The sequence below is a fragment of the Equus przewalskii genome, chromosome 21 (assembly GCF_037783145.1).
Source record: "Equus przewalskii isolate Varuska chromosome 21, EquPr2, whole genome shotgun sequence".
Classification (NCBI taxonomy): Eukaryota; Metazoa; Chordata; class Mammalia; order Perissodactyla; family Equidae; genus Equus; species Equus przewalskii.
The window spans coordinates 39,398,197-39,417,824 of NC_091851.1; the positions used below are offsets into that span (position 1 = coordinate 39,398,197).

General features: G+C 49.1%; 1 protein-coding gene across 9 annotated transcripts in view; it reads right to left on the reverse strand.

The window, feature by feature from the left end:
* ATP9A (ATPase phospholipid transporting 9A (putative)) overlaps window positions 1-19,628 on the reverse strand; it is a 127,663-nt gene that overhangs the window by 86,450 nt on the left and 21,585 nt on the right. For 8 of the 9 annotated variants that reach the window (XM_070589472.1, XM_070589471.1, XM_070589470.1 and 5 more), the window contains exons 2-4: window positions 12,090-12,234; window positions 10,227-10,340; window positions 3,265-3,373 (exon numbers count right to left, since the gene is read on the reverse strand). In XM_070589472.1, the coding sequence (XP_070445573.1) occupies window positions 3,265-3,373; window positions 10,227-10,340; window positions 12,090-12,234 (368 nt within the window). Of the gene's footprint in view, window positions 1-3,264; window positions 3,374-10,226; window positions 10,341-12,089; window positions 12,235-13,215; window positions 13,879-19,628 lie in introns of those variants that run through there. The other variant, XM_070589476.1, reaches the window with a different exon arrangement.

Here is a 19,628-nt window from a genome sequence, read left to right on the forward strand (position 1 = left end):
TCCCAACGAGAATCTATGCCACTGACAGTCTTAAAACCATATTAATTCCCACTAAAATGCATGCCAGGGGGCCAGCCTGGTGGTGTAGTGCTTAAGTTCATGTGCTCTGCTTAGCAGGGAGGTGGCCTGCGGTTCACTGGTTTGGATCTCAGGTATGGACCCACACACCGCTTATCAAGCCACGCTATGGCGACATCTCACATACAAAATAGAGGAAGACTGGCACAGATGTTAGCTCAGAGCCAATCTTCCTCACCAAAAAAAAGCCAAAAAGCAAAAAAAAAAAAACGCATGCCAGGAATCTAATTTTGAGACTTCAGACGAACACAAATTGAAGGACAAGCTACAAAGTAACTGGCCTGAAACTGGGCTATCCTTTTCAAAAACGTCAATGTCAAGACAGAGAAAACCGAGGAGCTACGCCACGTCAAAAGAGATGAGGAGAAAGGACAACGAAATGGAACTGCCACCCTGGATTGGTTCCTAGACCAGGAAAAAAAATGCTATTAAAGGACAGTTCAGGAATGGCAAAGGGCAGATTTTGAGTAAAGACTGTAGATTAGATTAATAGTAATTCCTTGAGGACAAATTTCCTGATTTTGATAATCCTACTGTGCTATTGTCCTACTAGGAATTAAACAGTGAAGTATTTAGGGGTAAAAGGGGATGACGTGGGCAACTTAATTCTCTAGCAGCTCAGAGAGCAAATATTAAAGAGCAAATGTGGCACAATGAGAACAATCGAGGAATCTGGGTGAAAGGCTTTTAAGACTTCTCCATATGATTTTTGTAACTTTTTTGCTAGTCAGGAATTATTACCCTCCAACATTTTTTAACCATATTAATACAACTCCTGCTATTGTTAATCAGGAAATGATGCAGAATGTAGGTAAATATCAATATGACCCATAATCTAGTCATCAAGGACTTGATATTTCAGTTTTTAAACATTTTTGAACTCCAAAAATAGTGTTGAAAAGAACATTTTAGGAGGCCATCTGATAAAAAAGCAAACGGTCCTGCATGGCCACACATATACATATTTGTTTCATTTTGCCTTGAAATTACTAAAATGAAGATCTCGGTGAAAAGCCTCACTCAAGAAAATATTATTAAGTAATTAAATAGTGAGGGCAAAGAAGGCTTCTCTCTCTGAAATCCTCCTGTCCGGCCTCCTCCTCTGGCCCTTCCCCCCAAAGGGTATCAAATAACTAAACTCACCACCATCACTCTCCAAGCTGACAGTTTCTTCAGAGCCCTTTTAGGGCTTTCAAAACAAACTGCAGAGCTGAGGCCTGGGTGGGTACTCAGCTCTCCTGCTCTGTTCCCCTACTGTCGCATTGCCATGACAATGGAAAGCATGGGCCACAAAAGGACACCAAGAAAGGAGGACACGTTTTTAATGCCAGAGCCATCTGCCAATTCTCCTTAGGATCTTTTCAAGAACGGGGCAAAGTGAAAGCAGGAGCTGAGAAGGGGGTCTGCAGGGGAGGGCAGAAAAATCATTCATGGGAAAAGCAATTGCAATATGAAAAGAAGGGAGGGCGCCAGACCGATGGATGAATGGAACCCCCAGGCCCCGCCTCGGGAGCTCTGAAGAGATGCCCCGCACCCTCTGTGACGTGGCTTTTGTCGGTTGCCAAGCATTTTAAATGTTATCGTCAGAACACGTTATTAAGAGAGGATTTAATATACACAAACCACAAAAAAACACCCTCCAGAAGGGTCTTCTGATTACCCACGTGGAAAGCCCAAGCCAGCTGCCTCTGCAAAGATTATGCTGGGTTTTTATTCTTTGGATCGCAAAACGTCCTAAATACAGTAGTTTAGCGATAATAAAGCATTTGTATACCAACTCTAAATCCCCCCTCCTCCCAGACTCTTGCAAATTTTTAAGACCACCAACTATGAAAATCTATTCAAATGCACTAAAACAAAATTATTTCATGCCCTTAGGGAATTTTATTAAAATCTCCTTTTCACTTTTTTCGAGCCCAAGACATTCCTCCAACATTTTTCTTAGAAAGAAAACTACTCAAAACCCTGAAACCATGGATGGACTGCTTCTTCGGAAGCCTAAAGCTCTTAAGGCAGCTGACGCCCGGGCTCGGGTCGGAAGCGCCCTCAGGCATCTGTCTTCTCTCTCTGAGAATTTTCAGTTTTCTGAAGGCGAGATGCAGCTTTTATTCCCTCAGTTCTCCTAAAGCGTTATTAATCCCCGGATGGGAGCGGTGACCTTAGGGAACTCCGGGTAACATCCTCTCCTTTCTCACTACAGGAAAATCTACTGCAGGATCTGTAGTTGGAAACAGTTGTCAGTGTTGGCTGGGATGTTTTGTGGCTCCTTTAACAGAGTGTATTTGGGTGGGTTTTTAAAATTCCACCATTTAAAAAGCACGTGTCTTCATTGATACAGAGAACAGATTGGTGGTTACCAGAGGGGGAGGGGTGGAAGAGGAGCTAAAGGGGTACGGGGTGGGGGGGGGGGTACATGTGTGGTGACGGATGGAAACTAGGCTTTTGGTGGTGAATGCAATGCAGTCTATACAGAAGCCAAAATATAATGATGTACACCTGAAATTTACAGGCTGTTATGAACCAATGTGACCTCAATAATATAATTTAAAAAATTTTTAAATGCACATGTCTTACAAGGGATTCAATGATGAAAGTTTTCCGGTTATTTCTCCTTGGGTCAGACTACACATGCTCTCTGCTTCCATTCTGAAGATTTCTAAGATGCCGTCAAAGAAATCTTCACAGATGCAGTATTTACGTAAATCTGGTACCTTTTGAAAAACTAAGGCTGCCAAGTTGTAACATGAGCTTTGTAATGTTGAAAGAGCATCTTTTAAAGCTGTGCTCCTTTGAAACGTGCACAGGACAGTACCCAGCCTCCCCGTGCACAGAAGGGGTGCTCTCCTCCCCTCCCGGGGAGCCCGGGAAAGGATCAGTGAGCTGGGGATGCCAAACACACAGGACTTCATTCCAGGTGGATGATGCACAAGTCAGCCAACAGGACCAGCTCTAAGAGGACCATGGCAGCTCGGCAATGCAGCCCAAGTCCCCCAGGGCCCCCGGACCACGGTGGCCCCCCTGGTGCCGGAAACTGAGTGACTGTCTGCCACGCGGCACCCACACACCCACGGGGCCTGGGCCTTGAACTCTGCTCCCTGACTGTCAGCGGCCCATGATTGAGTTGCAACCCTGAGGCTCCCGGGCCCTGACGGCAGGAGGCAGCCCCGGTGGGGCCAGGAGTCTGACCTCTTGCTGTGAGCCGGCTGTAGACCTGGGAGTTCACTTCCTTGTCCCGCAGATAGCATCGGATCTCCTCTACTGCCTCTCGGATGATGGTGACGGCCAGCACGAAGCCCTGCGGAGGAGAGAGGAGACCAGGTGAGCCCAGCTGAAACGGACCCTCCTCTCCTGGGGCCGCGGACAGAAAAAGCCAGAGGCCGCTGGGCAGGGCAGCAGAGCGGGACCTGCTAATTACCAAAGGCACATGCCCCAGCAAGCCCACTTATCTGAGTCTCTCCTGCACACATACCCGGGTGAATCCTTCACTGACACACAAGAACACCCCTATTCACCCCCAGAGGCTTCCTAAGAGGAGAAACACCAGAACCTTCGTCCACAGCCAATGGCTGAGTGATGGTGACCACTAACGCGTATCTCACCCGCCACGTGCTGGCGCTATTCAGAGTGCTTTACAAGATCCTTAGTGCACGTCATCCTCATGGCAGCCCTACGCTTCGTTACTGTTACTGAGATCGCCGTGCTACAGATGAAGAAACTCAGGCACACAGAGGTTGAGTAATCTCATCCAAGGACATAAAGTTCCTCAGTGATAGGCAGGAAATCGGGCTCCAGAGTCCTTGCTCTAACAGCCACGTTGTTCTGCATCTAGAGAAACTCGGGTGGGTGGAGCCAATCAGATGGAGACAGTTAAAAAGAAAGAGGTATAACCCGGTTTTGCACCCACGTGGCCAAAAGGGGAAATCAATCTTTCCGAAGATACAGTGTAACACTGTTCAGAGAAACAACCACAAAGATCCCACACAGCGCTCAAGGCTTCCCAGTTTCTTTAACTATTGGTTAGATTCCTCTGCAAAGAAGGGGCTAGGATGGGCTGTGGGGGAGGCTGAAGGAGACTTTAGTCTTACCTGTAATGTTTTACATTTTTATAAAGAAAACACATTTAAGTATTAATTTCATAAGTACCAACTAATCAAAAGAAAATTTAAAACCACCCTACCTTCCCGAATCAGGTACCCCAAACAATAAAATCTGGAGGGGACTGGTGTGTGTCACCCACAGCAGGAATCTATCTCCATCTAGATTTCTCCTCTTGTATCAACAAAGGCAAGAACACTCATTCATTTTTCTTACAAAATACCCTTTGCCAACCCTCCTTTTCAAGCCACTTTTTCTAAATACGGAGAGCACAGTCACCCCAAAGCTTAGCCGCACTGATTCTTTGAGGATTTCATTTTCCTACTGTTAATCCCGTGAAATATATTAACTTTGATTCAAAGGACTTTAAATCTCTTATGTAAATCTAGCCAGAGACGTGAGGCTTTGTGAAACTCATCCAAAGGCCCACACATCTTCACAATCAAAGGATTACTCTGTTTCCAATCAGATGTAAAGTATACACGACAGCAAAGCAGAACTGGTCCATTGCAGAAGAAAAGCATAACCAGGCCACATACGGAGGTGAGAGAAAACCTGGCCCGGAAGCGGGCAGAGCCGGCCTGCAGCACCCCCACCGCCCCCCACGCCCCCGTGCTGCTGTTGCTGTTCAGGGCCAGAACCCAGGTTTTTGTTGTTATTTGTTTTTTCAAACGTTCCAGTTTCTATTTCTCTCTGCGTGGGCCTAGCTAAATCCCATTGATGTTCATGGAAAGTGTGAGCTCATGCAAAGACAGGAGCCGCCAACCTCTGCTGCAAATCCACACGGCCTCCTGAGCGATCGTGTCTATGCCCCCCGCCCCCCAAAACACACAGTTCTCATTAATCCCAGAGGACACGCCACCCCTTAGGCTAGAAATTGCTTTACAAAGGGATGCAAATGTCGCCCAGAAATAAATTCCACCCATCCCACTTAGGAGGTCTTTAATATCCACAGATATTTAGAAAGAGGCTTTAACAGCGGGGCCTGGGGTTGTCTGAGCTCGTAAAGAAATCACAGGCCATGATGGCACACACATGAGCAGTTCTGACGGGGCGCAGCCTCTTCTGTGAAGCTGTCCATCAAAAATAGATTTACTAAAGCAAAACTAATCTATGTGAGAGAGAAATCAGTCAAGCAGTTACCTCTGGGGGAGGGCTGGCTGCAAAGGGGCTCTAGGGACCTTTCTGGGCTGACGGAAATGTTCTGTATCCCAATTGAGGTGGGGTTTACGTGGGTGTTGCCCAACGTCAAGACTCAGTGAGATGAAAATTCAGTGTCTGTGCATTTTGTGGTGTGTAGATCATATCTCAGTAACAAAAACAATCTAGATATATTATTTGGTCCTCGTACAAACGATTTTATAGATTATTTCAGCTGTTTCTTGAGAAATTTCTCCCTCGAATATGTTAGTACCAAGAAAAATGTTCTTAACAGCTAAAACTTTAACCCAGACAATGAACAACAATGGCGCCAGTGCCAGAATTTAAAAATTAAACTGAGAACATTTCCTGAGAATTTTCTAGATCTCAGGAGCTGTATGAACCATTTCGCTTCACGGGGCTTCATCTCATCTTCCCAACAAGCCGAAGAAGCTGACATAATCACCCCCATTTCACAGGTGAGGAAATTGAGCCCCAGAAAAGCTGGTTCACGTCACACAGCTTCTCAAGGTGCAGCCAAGAGCCGCCCCTGAAGCATCTGGCCAGAGCCCTCAGTCTGAACCACTCTGTGTGCAGCTCGCGTTGAAATGAGAGGATGCTCAGGGTGCTCAGAGAGTTCAAAGCATGTTCCAGCTAAAAACTACAAATTGATTCTTTACATAAAAATCTAGAGGAAATCAGCTACAGTCACCCTGAAATAGATGCTGTCTACTTTCTTTGACCCCAAACCCCCTTCCGATAGCCCTGGGAACCGAGAAGCAGAGCTACAAGGCAAACATCCCCTCCCGCCCTGAACCTTCCCGGGAAACGCCAGCTAGAAAAGGAGCTGAGGTGCAGTTAGAAACCTCGGGGCTGCCGGAGGCTGCTGTTGCCCCGCCTGCTTCTGTCTACAGTGAGGGTCCCAGGATAGCAGGGTGAGTCAGCTGACAGACTGCAGAGGTGGCGGGGGCCCCAGTGACCGAGTACCCTGAAAGTCAGCCCTTCTCGCTTCTGGAAACTCCAAGCATCATTTCAGTGAGGAGACTGGGCGGGAACTGGGCCAGGGCCCTCCCTCTTTGGAGGTGTGGCAGACCTCGGGTCAGCCCCGTCTCCATCACTCACCGCAGCCCACCTGCCTCACCCCAGTGTTCCCTGAGGGCCTTCTGGAGACACTGGAGTTTGCCATCAGACAATGCCGTCAATACTAGTAACAGGAAAGGGATGGGCACCTGCAAGCAAGTTGCATTCAAGCCTTGGATCCTCGGTCACCAATCCCAAGGACCCTTCTGGTCTCCCCACGCAGCAGGGAGCAACTTTGTTCTCAAGGGTTTCAGATCCTGAATGCACACCTGATCCATTTAGTTTCCTGTAACTCTTCGACTTCCAGAAAGGTGCTGAACTGACCTAAAACAGAACTACAGGCACAGTAAGACCAACAACACTTAGAAGAAACGGCCACTCCAAAGACAAGCACTGGCTTTGGTGAAGAACCTTCCAGACCTCTATGTATTTACATACATAAGTGCGTAAAAATGTTTGCTGGGAGGGAGGGGAGAGGGTCATAAAAATTGGAGCCTACTGTCCATGTTATTCTGCAACTCACTCTTTTCATGTAAAGAAGAATATCATTCGCATCTTCAGGTGTCAACAGCGACGGAGCGACTTCACTGTTTCTAACTTCTGGCAACAGCCCACAGTACAGCGCTGCCAGCACTTGGCTAACCAGGATGGGCGTTCAGTTGTTTCCAGTGTTTTATTAACGTACACCATGCTCAAACACATCCTCGCACACGCCACACCACACACGCACCCCAACGCCCTTTCTGAATTTCAAGACCCGCCCCCCTTGCAAAAAGAGAATCTCTGTCTTTGTGAGCCCGAAACTCCCCGTGTCCTAGAGTGCTTGCTCTCAGGCAGGTCTCTTATTCTCGGCTCCATGTTCTCCTCCATCCAGTGGGGAATCCTTTCCCTAACAGTTCACTTTGTCCTCAGCCCACGGGCACCTCCAATCACCGCCTTTGGAGGAGTTCAACAGAGCTGATCTCATCTCCTACCCAACTCTTTCTCAGGCACGTAAATTCCTGCATAATCCCATCTCTCCTTAGTCACAATGACGTGAATCTTGGCTAAGAGAATGGAAAATTTAGGCCAAATGTGGCCAAAGTCCCCTCCCCACCACAGATGCCAATGAGAGTGGAAACGAGGCTGCAGGGGTGCTGACAGGTCTGCACCCCCAGGACCTTTCGGACGATGCGGTTATACTGCAGGCGGGGCCGACGGGTAACGCCAGGGGAGAGAGCCAGACCAGACCACAGGTACCACACTCGAGATGCAAAAGGCGGCAGATGGGCAGACACACAGCTGCCTTCACGGACACCTTGGGATTCCAATTTATAAAACATGTGCATTTACGTAAGAGTTGAATACAATGCATGTTCGAGTGTCTACAGAACACAGGCAGATGCAAGAAGAGACTGAAAGGAAATACATCAAAGACATAAATCTCTCAAGGGATGGCTTACACAGGTGGGGTTTGGGGGGTTTGGGTTTTGTTTTGGTTCTTCTTCAAAATCTTCTCTAATAATCATGAGCCCCTTTGTAATTGAAAAAGGAAAAGAAAAGTGAGCAGAAGCTGCTTTGGAGGCAACAGAGAGTGGTGGATCTGGCTTTTGGGTGAATCCAATAGACCTGAGAGGTGGGGTGTGGTCCACACTCCCAGCGGGGCTTCCTGAGCCCAGAAGGCACCGAGGCCAGGCACTAAGGAACTCCTGACATCTTCCAGCAGAGCAGAGCCCACAGACTGGCAGCTGCAGACAGAGCACCGGGAGAAGGGGCTGTTCAGTTCACACCACACTTTAACATATTTTAAATCGGTTGTCAACGCCTAAAAACCAAGAGAAAGACATGCTGGAAATTATAAAGAAAGAATTATTCAGGACTGTGTACAGCTTGTGCCCTTTCTTCTAAGAAGGGCTGTAGGGGAGCAGGGGAAAGACAGGAATTTGCATTCACTGTCTTTGTCACTCACAAACTCTGGAAGGACAGAGGAGGAACACATGACAGTGTTGGGGGCTGTACCAGCTGACGGGAGATTGATCACTAGAGACATTTTTATACATTTCTTGAATCACGTGAATGCAGTCATCTTTCAAATAACTACAACTTCAGAAAGGTAATCAATAAAAAGGCAGCGTGATAAATGATTTTATATACATGACAGACTAACTTTTCCTTAAATAAATAACCTACAGTTTGACTTTATGTTAGTATGTAATAAACACTTGTGGAATAAAAAACTAGAATAAAATTAGAGTATTTCATGTAAAACTCTCCAGTTTTTAGCTCTTGGGCCTGGCGACTCTGGGTGCACGTCTGCACCAGATGGCAGGGAGCAGCCACTCCCGCCCTTGCACGCCCACGGGTGCCCCAGCTCTCCCTCAGCCTCTGGGTTTGCAGTGTTCGCGTGTGCGAGGGCACACACACACACACGGAACGTCTGTTATCCGAGGACAAGGTGCTCCAGCAAGGCTCGCTCCAGCTCCCAGCCCCACCTCGCCCAAAATGACTCGGAGTAGGAAAGAATGGCTCTCACGTCCCAGAAGCATCTTCGTTGCTCGTGTGGAAGAAGTAAACTCCCCTCCTCTTCTCAGGGCTGGAGCTGCCGAAGTGACTCGTCTGAGAGCGTGGCACACAAGGTGCGACACCCATGCACCCGTCCTTAGCGCCTGGCTCCCTCCCCTCCACAGGGCCCGAGCACCAAATCTTTCTCATCTCCCACCGCCACCAAAAATAATGCAAATAATGCTTGTTTTCATCTCTTTAAGGAGGGCTTAAATCTCTTCTACTTTAACAATCTTCTCCCGATTAAAAATTTGACAATATTTGTGAACAGAGAATCCTTCCCCTCAAGTCACGCTTAGTGAGAAATCAACAGCAGTTATATTTCAAAATGTCTCTATTTAGAGAAAAAGACATGTCCGTTCTGCCCTCTCCACGCCCCAGTCATGTTAGGCTTCTTTGTTCTTCAAATGCTCTGGGTGCATGCTTCCCGCAGGGCCTTTGCATCACTCCTCCCTGTACCTGAAATACTCCCGCCCACCTTCTCTCCTTCCTATCCCCTCCTCTACAGGCCTTTTGTGGTCACCATTTCTAAGGTGGCCCCTCCACATCTCCCAGCCTCCACCTGCATCCATTCAACAAATACTAAATGTGCCTGGGGACCCCATCTGTCCTATGACCTTATTCTATTAACCTTCAATGCACAATTCACATTTAAAACAATTACGTTCATCTGTTTCTTGTCTACCCCTCTGAAACACCAGCTCCGTGGGGACAGGAATTTTTATCTGTTTCGTTTGTTGCTGCATCCCCAGCATCCAGCACAGCACCTGGCACACAGTGGGTGCTCAATAACCCTTTGCCAGAGGGAAGGAATAAAGAGAGGAAGGGAACGGAGGGGAATCCTGGTCAGTTCTGTCGCATTCTGTCCACACTACAGCACAGAATCTGTCCCCTTTTCAACCCCTCACGCTGAAATACCTACACAATGTAAACAGAAAACGTGATCTCAGAAAGCCATTCAAACACCACAATGCACGAAGACAGCGGCTCTGTCTCTCTCATTTACCACCGTGTCCCCAGAGTCTTGAACTGGGTGACACAACAAGCATGCGACAAATATTTGCTGAAAGAATGAATGCCTGAATAGCAGAGTGAGAATGAATGCACGGGCCCAGCTTTCCACAGCGGGATCCTGGGGGCGGAGGAAACAGCGCTTTGACGTGAAAGTCCTGGGGACTCCCAACGCACCGGCCTGAGGGCATCCTCGCCCGCTCCAGGTGCTCAGGGAGACAGACAAAGAACTCCTGTTCCCAAACCCGAGGCCGCTGAACAAGCGACGCCTGTGTACTCACCAGGGGCACCCAGTAGGTGTACAGGGCGCCAAGTCTCATCTCAGGGACAAACTGGGAGCAGGCGAGCAGCAGGAAATAGAGGTTGAAGAAGTATTTGAACTGGTTAAACAGCACCTGAAACGCAGAGGGAGAGAGCAATCAAGGCTCGTCTGACGAGGAGGGGTAGGTCGAGCGGGAGGTGAATAACATTTAAAAATATTCCTACAGAAGAAGACAACAAGTTACACGCTACCTTTCTCATATATAGTCCAAACAGTTCTAAATGTCGTTTAGGAAAATACATATGAGTAATAAAAATATTAATTTGTGGTCACAGCCAGCCTGGTGGCATAGTGGTTAAGTTTGCAGGTTCCACTTCGGCAGCCTGGGGTTCTTGGGTTTGGATCCCAGGTGCAGACCCATGCACCACTCATGAAGCCACACTGTGGCAGGCGTCCCACATATAAAATAGAGGAAGATAGGCACAGATGTTAGCTCAGGGCCACTCTTCCTCACCAAAAAAAAAAAAAAAATTTAATTTGTAAAAGTAAAAAAATAAATAATGATCCCCATGGAAACTATAAATACCAAATTCAAGACAGTGGGTACCTCCGGGGTGGGGAGGGCATGCTGGGGGCTTCAACTGTATCTCTTATGTTTTATTTCTTTAACCATCTATTTTGTAAGTACAGGTAGGCCACTCAAAATGTTAAGAAGTTTTGGTGGAAAATACTTATGCTGTAAGATTGAATCCAAAAAGCAAGATAAATTGCTATGTCCATGAAATGATCTCAGCATAGTAACATAAATATAGTGGAATCTCCTCCTGGGCTGCAGGTGGGTTCTGGCGGTTTCGAGGGCTGACAGCGCGTGACCCAGCTGGCCCTTGGGCAATAAGCAGAAATGACGCGTCTCTCCAGGGCTAAGGCAGTGAAGAGCCACTGTTCAGTCACCTCGCTCTCGCTGGGTCATGTTGATGCGGTGGCTGTGTATTCCAGATGGACAGACAGCCACGAGATGGCGGAGAGGGGCCCAGCCTGCATCAGAACTTCCACGAACGAGAAACAGACTCTTTCTTGACTTAAGATACAAGCTCTGAGGGGATGTGAGTTGAGCCAGTGAATGCAGTGGAAATCACCCTTAAACAGACATTCAAGCTGACCTTAAGCCACAGTATAATATATTTGTGTTTCTGCATTCTTTCTCAACAAATCAAACACAGTCATTTGTTTTTACCTCCAGCAGTGACACTGATTGCAGCTGCTGCTGAAGTCAGCTGGAGTGTGCTCAGAGGCTGCTGGGTGAAAACAAGGTGTTTAACTTAAGTGTGTGTAGGGGGAAGGCTTGTGGAGTACATGCCCATGGATTTGTATAAGTTAATGAGGGAATGCCGTGACTATCGAGAAAAACACTGTGCCAAACAGAAACATTCATTAGCAAAAACATCAAAAGAAATACTCTTTCTGGAAGATTGGATTAAAAACTTCTTAAAAAAATTTCTCTATACTTTTATCACCCAATTTTCCCACACTGAATATGTGTTTCGTGATGATAGGGGAAAAATTTAAGCACTGCTGATGGGTTTTTTTTTTGGGGGGGGGGTGGTTATAATGTTAAGTCCTCAAAAAATCTTTTTCACTCTTCGGCCCAACACATCAAATAAGTAGGAAGTTACTCTAATGGATCAGATGGAGTCTCATGGCCTTGCAGACAGAAGGCAGCTTCCTCCAGGTGCTCAGGACCTGGGAAGATGGCTAAGGCGTCATGGGAAAGACACAGGGTGTTCACAAAACCTGCCACGGGGACCTCGGCCTTCTAAGACTGGCACCATTGCATACACGTAGCATGGGAAGAAAAACGGATGTGGTCCCTGCCCATACATACCCCAGGAAGAAAGGTGAAGAAGTTGTACTTCTGATTGTTGATGACATTTCGAGGGTACCTCTGATCCCTCTTCTCGGGATGCCCCAACCAGACTGTGCGGGGCCGGGGCTCCCCTCTGCCACAGCATCTCAGCCATTCACAGCACCTGTGGGAAAGACACGCCCACACCATCAAGGCCACGCCCACACCTGCCCCAGCCACACCCACACCTGTCTGCTCTTCTCAGAATGTTTTCCTCTAAAACATCTTCCCTGGGTCAGGACCACAGACACCATCTGGGCCTTCATTCTTTAGAGAGACAGGAAAACAGAGCTAAGGCTTCTAAGAAGGTGTGGTCCAAATAAAAGATGCTTTGTCCCAAAGCCCAAACTATTTCAAAAAGTAGACATCATTTTTAAAATAATAAGACTTAAGTTAAAAAAGTAAATATACAGCAACAAATACTGTTATTACTTTTACATTTTACAGATGAGAAGGGAAAGGCCAGGACAGTTAAATAAAGCACTTCAATCTGCCTAGAAATGAGAAACAGCTGAGTGTGGTCTTGAACCATGTCCATCTTATTCTAAAACCCAGGGTCTTTCCATCACCCCACGCTGTCAAAGGTGCTGGTTACACCAAGACTGCTCTGTAACGGAGGAGGGGAGGAAGCTCTTCTCCATCCCTGGCTCTCCTCTTTAGCAACACCGGAGGGACAAGCCAGAAGGATGATGTCTCAGAGCCCAGCGCATCCTGGAGACAGGCCAGCGTGCCAGCTGTGGGCAGACTGGCCCCAAGTGCCGCCCCCGACCTGGCTGTCCCGAGAGAGCAGCTCATTAGGCACGCCCCCTCCCGGGTCACCCTAAAGCGAGGCAGGGGAACACCTGGAGATCCGCTGGCTCTAGCAAAACAAAGGCGCTCTCAGGACTCCCCAAAGGAGGCAGCACGTCCTTCAGGAGAGCCCATAAACAAGGCCTTTCCAGAATTACAAGCCCTCGTAAGCACTGCAGTGGGAACACCCCACACCGAATTGTTCGCCTCACTGCCCCGGCACCCACAGGCTGGAGGGAGAAACCCCAGCCCTGCCCGCCCCTGGAGAAGCTGCCCGCTGAAGTGAAACCAAACAGACACGGCCACCAGGACTTACATAATGACTTGTCCACCACGGATCTCCCTTCGCCCCCTCCTCCTACAGGCTGGGCAGGCCCTGGTGGGGTGCTGGGCTGCAGAGCCCAGCAAACACAGCTCCTGAGCATCAGACTCTAAAGATTAGCAAGCCAGCAAGCTGCCTGCTCAGATGCTCAAAATTTCCATGATGAAACACGATGCTCTTTCTTAAAAATAGCATCCTCATTCCAGTAAACTGGCGCTCAGGGTGGAGTGTGGCTCTGATAAGGACAGGTTTCACTTCTAGTAACTCATTCATGTTGGCCAAAAGCCAGAGACACACACAGAAGCCTCGAGGGGGCCAAGCCCACTCCTGCTCGTGGGTGTGAATCACCCCAGCTGGCCATCGGTGGGCACTCACTCAGCGTTCAGTGAATGCAGGAAGCAAGCAAGGTGGCAGGGAGGCAGGATTCCTTTGACAGGAAACATACCCCTGGATTTGCAGCAACCTTCCTGAGGGTCACGACTGACTCTCTGTGAACCAGCAATTCTCTCCTCAGCCTGTAATAATCCTGTAACGATGGACCCCACAGTTGTAGGTTTCCAATGAAAGCCACAGAATAAATTTAAGAGAACCACAAACTGAGGGGTTCACTGTTCATGAGTTTTGTCTGTTTTGTTTTAGCAGAAGGCCCCACACAGCAAGCTGCCCACTCAAGCTATTCGTGATTTAAGCTGCAGAAGTGCGCATGTGCACGAGGTAACAGGCCATTGCCTGCAGCGTGCACCATGGCAGCAAAAGACTGGAAACAAACCTGACCATTCATCAGACGGGGCTGGTAAATAAACAGGGAACATCCAAAAAATGGGATTCCCAACAGTCTGTAAAGAATGAAATAGAGCTGTATGGACTAAAGGGCGCCATTTGCAAGACACGCTAAATCAAAAAGCAAGGGCCGAAAGCTGTGGCCAGGATGCTACTCTTCGCAGGAAAGCAAGAGGACACACACGCAGACATAAGCCTGCAAAGGCAGGAAACCTCCACAACGAGCCGGCAACGCCAGTTCCCTTTGGGGGTGGGGAGGTAGGGAGACCTCTTCCTGTGGATCTGTAGTCACATGGTACACATGTTATCTACAGGACTAAATGTTTGTTTGGAGTTTTTTTAAAGCTAGATTCCTAATACTAAGCATTTATGAAGTGCCCATCTGGTACAAAGTATTATTCCAGGGCCTGTGGGGACAAAACTCCAGAACAGGCTCCTTGCTCTCTTCTTCCTCACAATTTCACCGCAAAGCTGGGGTAAAATGAGGACTTTGTGTCACCTGAGCCCAGTGTAATTAGCCCCAAGGCTAATTTCAGGGCACAATTAATTTGACTTTCAGGTCAATAGCATTTATTGAACACTTAATAACAACAATAAGAGAAGTAATCGCCGCTTCTCTTCTGCCGTGCTTTCATTCACCCAGCATGTCCTGTCCGCTCACAAGGTGCCCCCGCCCAGGCACTGGGTGTTCAGTTGTGAACAAGACAGACGAGGTCCTCCCTCCCTGGAGTTTATACTCCAGCGGAGGGAGACAAACAGCCAAAATAAAACAAGGCCGGGCAAGAGAGGGCATGGGGAAGGGGTGTGGCTCCGGGAGATTGGGTAGTCAGAGAGGCTGGGGTGACAGTGGAGCTGAGTGACAAGAAGGAGCATCCGTGAAACAACGCAGGAAGTGCAATCCAGGCAGACTGGAAAGGCAAGGGCAAAGGTCCAGAGGGAGGAGGCAGCCTGGCACACGTCTGCACAGAGGGAAGACTGGTGGGGCTGGGAGGCAGCGGTCACCGGGGAGAGGGTGACAGACGCGGTCAGAGGAGGAGAAGGGGCAGGTGACACAGGCCTTGTCACCAGGGCAAGGAGTCTGGATTTTACTCCATGCACAATGGGGATCACTGGAGGGTTACAAGCAGGGGTGGCACGATCTGATTTACATTTTTAAAAGGTCCCTCTGGCTTCTGGGCAGAGAAGACGCTGCAGTAGACAAGAGGAGAAGCAGGTAAGGGGTGTGAGTTTTCTTCTGGGGTGATGAAATGTTTTAACGATGACTGTGGTGGTGGTTGCACAACTCTAGGAAGATACTAAACTGCTAAATTGCACACTTTAAATAGATGAATTGTAGAGTCTGTGAATTATATCTTAACAAAGCTATATAGTAACCAAAAAAAGTGGAAATGAGGGACCATCTAGGAGGCTGCTGCCTTCATCCAGGCAAGCAAAGACTGCGGTCCAGATGAGAATGGTAAAAAAGAAATGCATTGGGCCAGCCCCACTGGCCTCGTGGCTAAGTTTGGCATGCTCTGCTTCAGCGGCCCAGATTCGGTTCCCAGGCACAGACCTACACCATTTGGCAGCAGCCGTACTGTGGTGGCAGCTTACATACAAAACAGAGGAAGACTGGCACAGATGTTAGCTCAGGGCCAATCTTCCTCAGGAAAAAAAAAAACAGAAACGCATATTTCATTTAATGTTCACAACCACCCTACACGGTAGGCAGTAGTGCCATCCCCATTTTCAGAGTGGGTAACTGAGCCCACAGAGGACTCAGTGACTTTCCCAAGAGCTACTCCTGCATCTGATCCATCTACTATCGAGTGGGGGAAGCAGGCCTTAAGCCCAGGCCTGTCTAATCCCAATCCTGAGCTAAGAGCTGAGAACACCCTGCACTGCCATCAACAGCCTCATCAGCACCATTATTCTACAGCTCTATTTTTTTTTTCCAATCTCTCATTTCATAAAATTGGAAGGATCTTCTGGGCCATCAAGAGCAACTGTCTTGCCCATGGAGCTCTTCTGCGTGCTCTTCCTGCCCCACACCCATTCATCTTCACGCCAGTTGTCAATTTGTCATCTCTCGGCTCCCAAGTCACCCTTCAATACCTGCCCTAGGATCACAGACAGAGGTCATTCAAGCATCTCTCCTGTACAGTGAGCGCAATGCTAAGCTTTCTCAGTAGTGGGCGCCAGAGGGACCTTTCTGGAAAAAAGGCTCCTGGTGGTTTCCAGGCTGTGGCACCATGGGTCAGTGGCACGGGTGTGAGGACATCCAACGGTGCTCTGTCTAGCCACATACCCAGAACGCACCATTTCTCGGAGACCTCCAAGCCCCACTGTGGCCCAGTGGTCACCTTCCCAGGGCCCTCTCAGTACAGACATCCTGAGCCCCAGGCTCCCCCACACCAGCACCCTGATTCCCTCACCCCCAAGTTTGTCTCCTGAGGTTCTTCTGTCACTGTGTCCCAGACACTGCAAGTTCCAGGCCTCTTGTTGGCACCAGTGCCTCACTCCCATTGCAGACCGAATGTGTCAACCACCAGCTGTGACTGCCACCCCACCTGCACCCTGGGGATTGCTTTCTGCTTGCCCCATGCCTGCAGACCAACTCCAGCCCTGCCATCCAGCAACCTGAACTACACCGTCTCCAACCAGGTCTGCACCCCCGCCTTGGGGGGGCCCCTTCCAAGTGTGTTCCCCTCCTTGGATCCACTCCCACAGCCGCAGCTACCATACAGCTTTCTTCTATCCTATAGCTACTCTTTCATCATAATTTAATAAGTCATTTCCCTCCGTCTCCCCACTTGGCTTAGCCCACCTAAGCCAAGTGGGGAGACGACCAGGTAGAGGCCAGGGATGCTGCTAAACATCCTACAGCGCCTAGCAGGGCCCCACAACAAGCAATGATGGGGCGCAAAACGCCAGCACTTGGCGACCCTTGGCGACCCCACCTCTGAGCTCCAGATGTGATGAGCACAGGATCCAAGCTGGGCCGAGCAGAGCCCTTGACATGGTGATGGGCGTGAGAAAGGGCCAATGAGACCCCCGAGTGGCATTTTTGCTAGAAATACTAGGAAAGATGCGCTCTTCACCCTGGGCTTGCTAAGGTGGCAGAAAACAAGTCTTGGCAGCGGGCGGCCACCCCGCTCCTGTTGAGGGAAGAAGAGTCAGCCTGAAAACGAGCCACAGGGAGGGCTGCAGAGACCGGAGGAGTTCCTGACGACCGGGGAGAGCACGCAGGTCTGTCCGTTCCCTGGCCTTTCCCCTGCTTTGATTCCCTGGAATCAATCAATTGGCTTTTGTCTTATTTTACTTTGCTGAAGCCAATTTCAGTTGGGCGTGTTAACCAATACCCCAAATCTCCTGCAACGTGGCAGGACTGTCCTTAAAGAAACATCCCTACTGGTTCCGTGTGTTCCAAGTCTAGGCTTCTGAAGAGGGCGAGCAGCACCTGACAGCCCGCCGTCCATCACCCTGACCCCTCCACTCTGGACCTTAGAGCTCTGCCGTCCAACACAGCAGCTTCTCCTCCAGGTGGCTATTTACCCTTAAATGAATGAAAAGAATTCAGTTCCTCATCCTCCTGAGCCGCACTGTGAGCGCTCCACAACCACGTGGGGCCAGCGGCTCCGGACCGGACTGAGCAGATTCAGAACATTCCAGCACGACGGGAAGTTCTACTGGACAGTGCTGCTTTAGAGCATCCTTTTCAAGACATCTCCTTCCACCCACCCTGAACTGAGGTCAATGCCCTTTCAAGGACACACACGTGAACATCAGTAAGTGGACCCCACAACTGAAGGAAATTTGCCTAAACAGGTTCTCAAACTTCAGCCATTTTCATACACACATGGGATTTCTACAATATCCAACCACCTCTACGTTCTAACTTCATGATTTTGCCTCAATTTGCATCCCTTAAATCAGTGATTCTCAACTCAGGGAAGGGTTGGCTGCTGGTATCCCGCAGGTAGAGGCCAGGGATGCTGCTAAACATCCTACAGCGCCTAGCAGGGCCCCACAACAAGCAATGATGGGGCGCAAAACGCCAGCAGTGCTCAGGTTGAGAACTCCGGTCCCAGATTTAGTTTCTCTAAGTTACTTTAAAAGTCACTTTATGGGGCCGGCCTGTGGCCGAGTGGTTAAGTTCACGCACTCCGCTTCTGTGGCCCAGGGTTTTGCCGGTTCAAATCCTGGGCGCAGACATGGCACCGCTCATCAGGCCACAGTGAGGCGGCATCCCACATGCCACAACTGGAAGGACCCACCACTAAAAATACACAACTATGCACCAGGAGGCTTTCGGGAGAAAAAGGAAAAATAAAATCTTCCCAAAAAAGTCACTTCATGCCACTATTATAAATGGAAACCCAGTATCACTTGCCATAATAGAAGGTAACCATCAAAATCAATGCAATGAAAAGTGAACTACGCTACTAAGTTCACGCTGGACTCGCGGCTCCGAGCTGGAAGCCTGCACTGCTGGCTGCCTCGCCTTCCTCGACTGCAGAGACCTTAGCAAACGTCTGCTGTTAACAAGTTGGCCCGGATGGCATCAGAAATACCGAAGGAGGGGCCGGCCCAATGGCGCAGAGGTTAAGTGCGCACGTTCCGCTTTGGCGGCCCGGGTTTCGCCAGTTCGGATCCCAGGTGTGGACATGGCACCGCTTGGCAAGCCATGCAGTGGCAGGCGTCCCACATATAAAGTGGAGGAAGATGGGCATGGATGTTAGCTCAGGGCCAGTCTTCCTCAGCAAAAATAGGAGGATTGGCAGCAGTTAACTCAGGGCTAATCTTCCTCAAAAAAAAAAAAGAAATACGGAAGGAGAAGTGACAAAGGAAGTAAGGGTCTCGCTGCGTGTCTCCGTGCGAGTCAGTTCCTGCCCATGAATTACTCAGACTTTATCACTGCAACCCCTAGAGCCATCGCCTGCCCATATTTTGGTAACTACGGTCCTGCAGTAGACGCCTTGGGCTTGGTGGCAAATTTATGAGTGACCAAATTCCCCAAAATCTATCCAAACAGAAGAGGTGGCAGCCAGGCTCCCTCTCCCCATCTGGGTTACACCTGAGGCTCTCCGCCCCGTCTGTCCGGTGGGTGGACGTCAGCCCCCCAGCAGTCTGAGACGGGCAGGTGCCTAGAGCTGTGCTGTGCCAGCTATCACCCTGGTGTCACGGACTGCTGCTGTTGTTTCTTAACACCAAACTGAGCTGTCTGTTACTTGGCATGACAAAATAACTCCTATCCCACATTCTAGACAGGCTGGGGAGATGGAGAGGCTGAAAAAGAAACAAGCAAGAGCCGCAGGTTCAGAAGAAGAGGACCACGTGGGCTAGAGTAAGGAACACCGACGGACCCGGGCGCAAACCCCGGCCCTGCCCCACACCGTGTGCCTTCGGGCTACTCATCTTCTGTGATCCCCATTTTTCCTCTCTGAAAAATGAGAGTAATAAGACCCGCCTTGCTGAATTACTATGAGGATTAAGGACTTTATATATAAAGGGCAGAGGACAGGATCCAGCACATAGCAGGCATTCAATGAACAGATGCTGATATTTCTCCTGACTTATTTTTTCAGATAAAAAAAGAAAACATGAAACAATTTTCTCACCTGTTGACAGCAACAGCTATTCAACTC